Source organism: Erinaceus europaeus, chromosome 2 (genome assembly GCF_950295315.1).
Source record: "Erinaceus europaeus chromosome 2, mEriEur2.1, whole genome shotgun sequence".
NCBI lineage: Eukaryota > Metazoa > Chordata > Mammalia > Eulipotyphla > Erinaceidae > Erinaceus > Erinaceus europaeus.
Window position 1 is genome coordinate 969,124 of NC_080163.1, and position 11,017 is coordinate 980,140.

The 11,017-nt window shown below is 55.9% G+C and overlaps 1 protein-coding gene across 7 annotated transcripts in view; it reads right to left on the reverse strand.

The window, feature by feature from the left end:
* Positions 1-7,826, reverse strand: part of LOC103127826 (leukocyte immunoglobulin-like receptor subfamily A member 6) — a 72,204-nt gene extending 64,378 nt beyond the window's left edge. Inside the window, exons 1-3 of one of the 7 annotated variants that reach the window (XM_060172960.1) lie at positions 7,601-7,795; positions 7,379-7,457; positions 7,200-7,235 (exon numbers count right to left, since the gene is read on the reverse strand). In XM_060172960.1, coding sequence (XP_060028943.1) covers positions 7,200-7,235; positions 7,379-7,457; positions 7,601-7,684 — 199 coding nt within the window. In that variant the 5' untranslated portion in view covers positions 7,685-7,795. Of the gene's footprint in view, positions 1-7,199; positions 7,236-7,378; positions 7,458-7,600 lie in introns of all 7 variants that reach the window. The other 6 variants (XM_060172979.1, XM_060172989.1, XM_060173002.1 and 3 more) reach the window with 6 other exon arrangements.
* Positions 7,827-11,017: the final 3,191 nt, after the last annotated feature.

Sequence of the window (11,017 nt, forward strand, 5' to 3'; positions counted from 1 at the left end):
CCTATGACCTTGCAATTCCTCTCGTGGGTATATATCCTAAGGAACCCATCACACCCATCCAAAAAGATCTGTGTACACATATGTTCTTGGCAGCACAATTTGTAATAGCCAAAACCTGGTAGCAATCCTGATGTCCAACAACAGATAAGTGGCTGAGCAAGTTGTGGTATATATACACAATGGAATACTACTCAGCTGTAAAAAATGGTGACTTCACCGTTTTCAGCCGATCTTGGATGGACCTTGAAAAAATCATGTTGAGTGAAATAAGTCAGAAACAGAAGGACGAATATGGGATGATATCACTCTCAGGCAGAAGTTGAAAAACAAGATCAGAAAAGGAAACAGAAGTAGAACCTGAAATGGAATTGGCGTATTGCACCAAAGTAAAAGACTATGGGTTGGGTGGGTGGGGAGAATACAGGTCCATGAAGGATGATAAATGACATAGTGGGGGTTGTATTGTTAAATGGGAATCTGGGGAATGTTATGCATGTACAAACTATTGTATTTCCTGTTGAATGTAAAATATTAATTCCCCAATAAAGAAATAAATAAAAAAATAGCAGACCAACAAGAGGGCTCTGTGGATCGGCTTGCCCCTCCAAGCTTTAAACAGAAGTCAGCCGGGGCTGGCACAGCAGAGGCGTGTTTGGCTCTCGAGTGTTGGTCTCTGGTTCAGTCCCTGGCAGCACATGTGCCAGAGTGATGCTCTGCTTGTCTTTCCATCCATCCATCAATCATTAAAAAAAGACTTAAGGGGACTAGGGGTGGCACACTTAGTCACAGGGCACAAGGACTGGGGTTCGAGCCCCTGGTTCCCACCTGCAGGGGGAGCTTTGTGAGTGGTGAAGCAGGGCCACATGTATCCCTCTGTCTCTCTCCTTTATCTCCCCTCCTGTCTCAATTTCTCTGTGTCTTACCCAAAAAACAAATAAACAAAGGGAAAAAAGGCTTAAAATAGTCTCAGGGTCTGGGAAGACAGCAATTTCCTCTTCTCTCTCTCTCATTAAAAAAAACCCAGAAAGACATGTTTCTGGACGGGGAGGCAGCACATTGGTTATGCAAAAGACTTTCACTCCTGAGATGCTTCAGGTCCCAGTTCAACCGCTCTGGGTCAGTCTGTTCTCCCACTTCTCTGAGTATCACCAAGTTCTTCCTTTTTTAATACTTATTTTTTATTATCTTTATTTATTGGATAGAGACAGCCAGAAGTTGAGAGGGAAGCAGGTGATACAGAGGGAGAGAGACAGAGAGACAGTCTGCTTCACCACTCGTGAATCTTTCTCCCTGCAGGTGGGGAATGGCGGCTTGAACCGGGGTCCTTGTGCACTGTAACATGTGCACTGAACCACCTGGACCACCTCCAGGCCCTGAGCTCTTATCTGAAACTTGATCTCTGCATCGTTGCTGTGTGGGAACGATGAAGAGGAGCCCAGATTCCCTCTTCCTCTGCACCACCGCAGAGGACGCTGGGACACACACACTCGCTTTCGTGCTTGGATTTTCAAGCTATTGAGAGATGGACGAACACAGGGATCAAGTTTCAGATAAGAGCTCAGGGCCAGGAGGTGGCCCAGCTGGACCTTCTGGTGAGACAAAGAAGAAAAAAGTCTTGCTCGTGGAACACTTTAATCACCCTGAGAAAGGCAAGAGAGGATACACGGAAGTGGAAAGACGTGCTGTGCTCCCCAAGCTCACTGAGGCACGATTTCAGGAAGCTCAGCGAATGTCACACAGGCAGAACCCAGAGACTCTCGCGCAAGATGCATGACGGTCCGTCCACAGCAGACAGACAGCAGCCGGGCAGGTGGCTGGTGGGCTCGGTGCCAGGCTCTCCGTCTCTGCAAGACTTTTTTCTTCTTTGTTAATTTCTTCCTAGATGTCAAGATTCAGCATATTGAGTAGAGAGGAGAATTCAGATTTATTTTTGCTGATGTTGTCAATGTAATCTGCATTCTCTGGCCTCCTGGTATAGACTCATTCATGAATCTCTCTCTTTCATATATATTTTTTATTTATCTTTTTTCCCCCCAGAGCACTGCTCAGCTCTGGTTTATAGTGGTGTGAAGGGATTGAACCTCAGACTTTGGAGCCTCAGGCATGAGAGTCTCTTGCATAACCACTATGCTGTCCACCCCCTGCCCGATAATGAATCAGTCTCTTTACCCTCCAGGGTGTGTGAGTATCCGACAGCAGAGATGCGAGGCTCTGTGTTCCTGCTTGGCCCCAGCAGCTGTCTGACCCTGAGACCCATGTCTCTAGAATGTGCATCTTCCCTTCTGATCACTCTCAGCTGGTTTGCAGTTCTCTCCAAGATCCTGATGTTGCAGACTCCCTACTTCTTGACTTTCCCCGCGGTGAGCTGTCGTGGGCTGAGGTTAGCTGCACGCTGCCTGCAGTCCTGTGTCTGACACACTCACTCCTGTTCTGGCTGTCACTTCACACCTTGATTGTTGAGAAACCAGCTGCTTTATTATATTTATATATATTATATTTATGTTTATTATTGTTCTCTTGGCAGGTAGAGTTGAGAGTTGGGAGATGCCCCACCCCCAGGAGCCTGGGAGTCCTCGCTGACTGTGTCCAGGTGGGGAGTGTTCAGGTGGGGAGAGAAGGCTCTGTGACTTCTGGGGTCCCTGTAGTCTAGCCCCCTGCGCTAGTGGGTGGCCAGAGCAGCGTACAGGCTGGGCTCCTCGGGGGGCTCTTCTGACCAGGAGGAAGGGGGTGCCGTCCCCTGCCTGAGGGTCAGCTGGGCGTAGGTCACTTCCTGGAGGACTGTGGAGGCAGCAGCCTATGGGGGAAGGGAAGACAGTGAGCAGGTGTGGGGCTAGGGTGGAGAGGAAGGGGTCTGCCTGACTGCCCACCTGTCTGTCCCCTTCTTTGGCTCTGTCCTGTCTGTCCCTGCCTGTTGGTGGGGAAGCAGTGGTGGCTGCTCTCCAGCTGAGTCCTTCCTGGTTCACCTGGGCATAGGTGGCTTCCTGGGGGTCTTCGTCCCCCCTGGGCTATTGAGAGACAACAGTGGGGCACAGCCTGGATGGGCCCCAGGGGCCCCGTGACGCTCTCCACGTCCACGTGCTGCCAGGCGGTTCCCTTTCCTGGGGGTCCTGGGACCATCCTCAGACAGGGGTGCTGATGCCCTGGGGTGTAGCTCAGACCCTCACCTCACCCCTCCTGCTCATCTACTCCAGCCTCCTGGCCCCTTTGGAAAGGGGTCGGCCCTCGTTCAGGTGCTGGCACCTGCCGTCCCAGGCCCCACCCGCCCATCCCTCCTTTTCAGGGGATACTTTGCTCTCCTGTGTGACCCATCCCGGAGTGTGTCAGCGTGAGGTGTCAGGGGCCTTGCTGCCGGGGGAGAGGCGAGTATGGACCCCAAGATTTGGGACACAGGGACGGGCACATCACTGGGTTCAGACTGGAGATGAGAGCAGGGCTCACCAGAAGGTCCAGCTCTACCCCCTCCTCAGGCCGCGTCTCTGTCTCTGCAGCATCTGGGGGGCAGAGCAGGGAGTCATGTGTGTGGGGTCCCCTAAGGTCTCTCAGGGCTGTGACCTGAGAGCATTTTAGAAGCTGAAAAAGTCTATCAGAACCATGGACAACACCTAATATCAGAGAAAAGGAGGGTAGAAATGAAGGAAAAATTGAAAAAGACTTTGGGAAAAATTCAGTTCATTTCACCCGGACAGCCATGGGAGGAAGTCTGGGCTTCGTTATGGGAGATGAAGCCTTTACAATATATCACTGAAGCTGATAGCAAAGAGGTTTATGGGAGACATCAGGGAGAAATAGTTGCAAAAGCCAAAGGAGAGTTTCAGGAAATGCTCTCTGAGCATTCAGAACTTTTTTATGCTCTAGATCTTAATGCAACCCCTAGTTCAGATACAGTGAGTGAATTCCACACAGTTTTGAGTGAAGAGCCTAGATACAAAGCTTTACAGACTTGCGCCTGACAGGACGATTCGTTTCCTCAGTTCCCAGTTGTTCAGTGGGAAAAGCCTCACCACCCTCAACCTGGTTCTCAGTGTTCCCAGCATCTGCTCCCCAGTGGGTCCCTGGCATGCAGGTGGAGGGGTGACCAGGTCACACAGGTGGGTCTCCGTCCACACCCCACCTCCACCCTCCCAGCCCCTTCACCCAGAAACCTCTGTCCCCCTGGTTGCTCCTCCTCTTCCTCTCACTCAGGGTGTCTTCCTGGGGGGCGGCCGCAGCACTGTGGGGGGAGGGGAGACGCAGTGTCAGGGCAGGCAGGGGCTGTGAGTGGGGTGGGGGGTCCTCGGGGTGGGGGGTACCTGGTCTGCAGGCCTCTGTCCTGTGGCTCTGGGCCAGCAGCCCCTGTGGGAGTGAGAAGTGAGTCTTGCCTGGGGATGACCCCACTGCACACGGGGTTCCAGAGGATTGGGGACCCTCTGCCACTTGTGTCCCAGGAGCTCAGGAGTGGAGTCACGGACCAACCCTCAGCTACACCTGCCATGTGCTGGCTGGGCCCCTGGCTTCTGCCCCTCTGAGCGGCCCCTTCTGCATGGCTGCTAAGGCCCCTGAAGCTCACAGGAACTGCTCACCAGCCTTCCTGTGTGCACCCCGACAACTGCGTCTCAGGAAAAGGGAGAGGAGGAGGAGGGAGAGCAGTGCTTCCAGGGCCACCAAGACGCCGATCAGAATGTTCATGTCCCATCGGTGACCTTGGGCAGGAGCTGTGTCATGAGTGAGGGGTGGTGTCACCTCACTGAGCCCCTCAGTGTCCCAGATCAGGCTGGGACTGTCGACCCTTCCCTCACACACAGGGGTCCTCCCTCCCCACACAGATGGGGAAACTGAGGCTGAGAGGGAAGTCAGGAGCCCTGGATATTGGTCTGCCATGCAGACTAGGACTGGGGCAGGGTGGGGTCCCTGAGGCCCTTGATGTCACACCCCCAGAAGACACCAGCAGGGCTGAGTGTCTGCAGGTGGACAGACACCCCAGAGTCTCCCCTGCAGTGTGGGCCCTTCCTGTCACCTGTCCCAACACCTGGGGGCATGAGGGCTCAGCACCACCCCTGGGCCCTGGGAGCCGAGGCACAGTCACTCACCAGCTTTGGAGTTGGGCCCTTTGGCCTGGGGGTTGCCATCCCCAGGCCCTGTGAGTGACACCAGAGGGGTTCTCTGTCCACAGCAGCCCCTCGAGGGTTGTGAGGGGCTGGGGGCTTCTCAGGCAGAAGCCTCGCTGTCACCCACTCTGACTCAGGGTACTTGTTCCCACCCTACCCACAGCTCCTGGGGCAGGACTGAGCTCAGAAGGTCGGGGGCCTCACCTGAGACTAGGAGCTGCAGGGGGGCACTGGGCTCAGACAGCAGGTGGGGGTCACTGTCACTGGAGCTGTAGCACCTGTAGGTGCCCCCATGGGCTGTGGTCACAGGCTGGAAGGAGAACTCAGCCTGGAACCCCTGAGCTCGGGACTCTGACCTCAGACGCTGGGGGGGCAGGAGCGCCCCCTCCTTTGACAGAAGGAAAGAGTCCCTGGAGCTCTGTGACTGACAGCGCAGGGTCACCTTCTCTCCTGGGGCCACAGAGGGGCCCGGCTGCACCGAGAGGGAGGGGGTGTCAGCCAGCTGTCCTAGAGAGAGGAAGGGGTGAGGGCTGCTGCCCCCTTGCTCTGAACCCAGTCCCCAGGGCCTGTCTCTGAAGACCCTCCTCTCTGTCTCTGCCCCATCAGTCTCTCTTCCTCTCCCCCATCTCTCCCTCCCTCCCTAGAGACCCCACATGCCTCCCCTGCCCTCACCCTGAGGCTCCCCCTTGCAGAGTCTGTCCAGACTGAGCTGCAGGCTCCTCACCTGCCACCAGGATGTCCAGGGGGCTGCTGGGTGCTGACCACAGAGGGGAGTGGCTGTGACCCCCATAGCACTGGTACCGGCCTCTGTGGGAGTTTCTCACAGGGCCCAGGGAGAACTCGGCCTGAGAGAGCCCGGCCTGGGTCTGCTGGCCAGGGAGCTGGGAGAGGCGGGGGTTGCCCTCCTGGGACAGAGCGAATCTGTCATAGCCCACAGCAGAGCCACACTGGAGGGTCAGCATCTCTCCAATGGCCACGACAGGGCCCTGCAGGCTCAGCAGGGAGGGCTTCCCAGATGCCCCTGCAGAGACCAGCGGGCACTCAGGAAGGCCCACCCTCCCCTGCCCTGACCCAGGACACTGCCCAACACCCTGTGTCTCTCAGAAGGGAAACCCAGGTCCCCTCGCACAGCCTCCTTGCTGGGGTCCCTTGAGAGCAAGACCCCAGTAACCTGTGTGGGGCCTCAGGCTATGGAGGGGGCAGGAGGGGACCCTCACCTGGGACCAGGAGCTGCAGGGGCCCACTGGGGGGTGACCACACCTGGGGCCAGTCACTGTAATAGCCATGGCATCTGAATGTCCCCCTGTGGTTGGGGCTCATGGGGCCCACAGGGAACAGGGCCTGGACCTGCCCACTGGGGTGTGGCTGTGTGTCCAGGCTCCAGGGGGACGTGTCTTCTCCTTGCTGAGTCAGAACCATCCTGTCAAATCCCTGCCCTGAGGCACACTGGAGGGTCACGGTCCCTCCTGGGCTCACCACAGGGCTCGACAAGGCTGACAGGGAGGGTTTGCTGTAGGATCCTAGGAGAGGAGGAGGCAGCATGGGAAATGGGGTCTCCCTGATCCCCAGGGCTGGTGTGATGGGGCCCCGTGAGAGCAGACCCCCTTCCTGAGGGAGAGCCTGAGCTGGGACCCCTGAGTGAGTCTCACCTGCCACCACCACCAGCTCCAGGGGGTCACTGGGCTCTGACCGGCCAGCGGGGCTGACACAGTAACAGAGGTATCTGCCTGCATGGAGATCTCGCACATTGGTGATGGAGAACTTGGTCTTATCTCCGGGCTCCCATGGCCTCAGTATTTTCCAGGGATATGAGCTTCCATCTTTATAGAGACTGCAGCTCTGAGTCCCCAGAGTTCCCTGACACCAGAGAGTCACAGGGATCCCCCAGAGGACCACAGGGCCTGGCTCAGCCCAGAGGGTGGGTTTGGGGAGGGTTCCTGGAAGGAAATCAGAGGTGGGGTCACAGCACAGTCCCACCCCCAGACCCCAGCTCTCAACCCAGGACCCTCCCTGATGCCCCCCACCCTCACATCAGCCCAGATCTGCTCATAACCATCCCCAGGGCCAGGGTCCCCTGTCTTCAGTGAGAGTCCAGGAGCCTGAGGACAGACTCACCTGCCTGCACGTGAGTCCTGGGTCCCACACTCAGCCCTGGAAGAGAGTCCCTGTGAGAGGGGTGTCCTGAGTCCTGAGCACAAGCCTCCCCACACAGCCCCTGAGTCCTGGGGCCCTGACCCAGCAGGCCTGGCAGTGGGGTCCCTCCTAGGCTGGGGTGTCCCCCTGGTCCATCTCACCCAGGCAGAGCAGGGCTGTGAGGGTGGGGGACATGGCGTGTCCTCTGAGGCAGCTGTGCACACGGAAGGAGCCTGGGCCCTGGCAGGTAGGACAGAGTCACAGGGTGTGGCTACTCTGTACTGACCCTTTCTGTCACGGGGATTCTCGTCAGCCCCACAGGAAGGGGAACTGCCCCCCACTGCCCCATCCTGGCTGTAGAGTTTGTGGAGCAACCAACAGACCTGCAGCCTTCCTAAACTCCCCTTCCAAGTGAGAGAGTCAGGGGTCTTTCGTCTCTCAAAGCCTTCCCCACAGGGTCCCTCCATGTCAACCTGATCCTCACACACCCTGGGCTATGGGATGAGGGTTCCCTACCCCCAGCTGTCAGGGGATGCTCAGGGCTGCTGCCCAAATGCTCCCCTGTCACTGTGTGGTCAGCTCGTGTCCTTGTGGTCTGGGTACCGAGAAGCCCGGGAAGAGAGGGCAGGAAACAGGGCCCCTCCTGACCAGAGGATGGGATTTCTCTCCATCACACACTTCTCTTTTTTTCTGAAATGGTCCAACCACTTCCTGGCACCTTCACTGAGCCCTTTTGACCTCAGGGACCCTGGTACCCTGGGCAGAGCCTTGTGCCATTCTGAGACCCCTCCTGCTCTTAGGTGATGTGAGTGGTCAGGGCTCTGGAGTGGGGGTGAAGGTGCCTCTACTCTGTTGCCTCATCTTCCTGTGTTGGGCCCTGCTGTCATGAGCTCCAGGGAAGTGCTGGTCACATTTCTGAAATCTGAAGCCACAGAGAAAGCAGAAGCGGGGGCAGGGGAGACAGCACAATGGTTCTGCAGAGAGACTGTCAGCCTGAGGCTTCTGAGTCCCACGTCAGTCCCGGTAGCGCCATCAGCCAGAGCTGAGCAGGCCGCACTCTGGAGAAGGAGCATCAGCAAGGACAGAGACATTGGCTGAGAGACCACAGTGTGGGCCACCTGGCTCAACACGAGGGGCTTCTCTGGGTGGCCAGGTAGGTGCCCAGCGGCAGCCAAAGGAGGGAAGTCTCTTCCTGTGGCTGCTGTGAGTCACTCCCCTGAGGGCCTGGCACAGATTCTGTGTGGGCATTCATGTGGGCACCTCATGTCTGTGTGCCCCTCCCCCTGGCATCGTCCCCTGGACACGGCTCCCCAGTACCAGGGGAAGCTGAGGGAGCGGCCGGCCCCAGTTGGAGCTGCTGCAGTGCTGCTCTGCTGGCCTGAGCCCAGGACAGCCCTGGGGATGCTGTGCAGTCTGAGGGGCCAGGCGTTCCCTGAGTGCAGGCAGAGGGGGTCCCGCCACACAGGGAGCCCTGCAGCACAGCTGTGCACGGGGCCTCGCCAAGTGTGGGAAGGGAGTGTCCAGTGAGGCTTGTCTACAAGTTGTGTGGGGAGAACAGGGCCGTTTCCTCAGAACAGCGATCAGGAGACCACTGGGGGTCTCAGCACTAAGGCACAAAACTAAACCAGTGTCGGGCTGAGCTTCATTGATGGGAGACAGACGACCCAGGACTCATGGTTGAGCTGTAGGCAGTATCTCTTTATTCACACAGGACGCAGCACAATCTAAGCCAAGTTAAGCTAAACTAAAACTAAACTAAAACGAACAATCCTGTCCTTATTTATACTTGCCAAGTAGGGTGTGAACAGGATGTGACGTAGAGAGGGTGGAGAGAAAAGTGACTCGTGAGAATCAGGGTGTGACAAGGAGAGGGGTTGGAGCAAAAACACATCATGAACCAGTGGGGATTAAACCAATGCTCTGCAGTGGTTATGTAAATAGAATACAGTGGTTATGTAAATAGAATACAGTGGTTATGTAAATAGAATACAGTGTTAAGCAGGGGGGATTAAACCAAATGAAACAGAAGGGGTTTTTAGAAGCAGAATTAGAAGCATACCAACAAACCAGAGCTGCGGAACTAAAGGAGGAGACCCAGGATGGCTGGGAGGCGGCACAGTGGGCTAACCACTGGGATTTCTCCTGTGAGGTCCCACGGTCAGCCCTTGGCACCAAGTGTGTGGGATTAGTGCCTGCGCCCCTCACTTCAACAGACGTGTGAGAAAGGGAGACACCACTGCCGCACTGAGCTGCTGACAGGAGTGCGGAACAGACCAGGGCTGTGGAGAGGGCGTGTGAGAAAGGGAGACGCCACTGCCGCACTGAGCTGCTGACAGGAGTGTGGAGCAGACATCGTGGCCCCCTTACCAGAACAGCCCCACCCACTGCACTTAGTGCTGGCCACCAGAACAGCCCCGCCCACCGTACTCAGCCCCAGCCACTTCGTCAGCTCTGCTAATCAGACTCTGTCCCACACACCAGGTCAGCCCCACCCATCACATTCTGCCCCACCCAGCAGGTCAGTACTGCCCAGTGCACTCTACCCCGCCCAGCAGATCAGCCGCTCCCACTTCATTCTGACCCGCCCACCAGCTCAGCCCTGCCCACTGCTGGCTGCCCAACCACCAGGTCAAAGCCTCCCACCGCACTCTGCCCCATCTACCACGTCAGCCCCTCCCATCGCCCTCTGCCCTGCCCACCCTGTCAGCTCCACCCATGCACGCTTCCCCACCCACCAGTTCACCCCCCCACTGCACTCTGCTCCTGCTCACCATTCCAGACCCTCCCACCGCACTGAGCCCTGCCCAGCAGCTTAGAACCGCCCACTGCACTCTGCCCCGCCCACTCCTGAAGCCCCACCCACCAGGTCATCCCCGCCCACCAGGTAAGCCCCGCCCACCGCACTCAGCCCCATGCTTACCAACAATGGACCTGATTTGCTGCCCCCTTGTGGACACCATGCGGAATGCAGCTGATAGAGAAACTTCAAGACTTTAGACATTCATAGATATGATGCCATTTCAATCAAGCAGAAGGGCAGGTGGAGGTGCACCTGGTTAGATGCACACACTGCCATGGGCAAGAACCCGTGTTCGAGCACCTGGCACCCATCGCAGGGGGAAATCTTTGTGAGAGGTGAAGTAGGGCTGCAGGTGACTCTCTCCCTCTATATAGCTCCCTTCCTCTCAATCTCTGGCTGTCTCTTTAAAATAAATAAATAAATAAATTAATTAAATAGAAAAGAAAAGAAAGGAAATTCAGTGGACAGAAACTGGGCCTATAGATCTGCACAAATGCAGAGCACCTTCCTGGGCTGGGGTTCTGCTGCCGCCTGGTGGACACGGAGAGGAATGCGCCCTGCAGGGAGCTCATCACACTCAGAGAAAGGATGGCAGTGCCCACAAGACAGGCTGACGGAATCTCGAAATAGCGGAGTGGTTTGTGCACAACAATAAGAAAAGTGAGTCTGTTTTTATTTAAATATCGTGCAATATCAGCAAGCAAGTAACAACTTACTTTTATTTGAAAGATATTTTCTTTTATACAAAATATTTTTTAGAATCTTATTTTTAAAAGTATTTTCTTTATTTATTTTTGAGAGAGATGCAGAGAAAGACACAGAGAGAAACACCAGAGAACTGCTCAGCTCTGGTTTATGGTGGTGCGGGGGATTGAACATGGGGCTTAGGAGCCTCTGGCATGACAGTCTCTTTGCATAAACACTATGCTATCTACCCTGCCTCTTTTATGTAAATATTAAATCTTATCATTTTATTTCGTAAATATATTTCCTTAAGTGG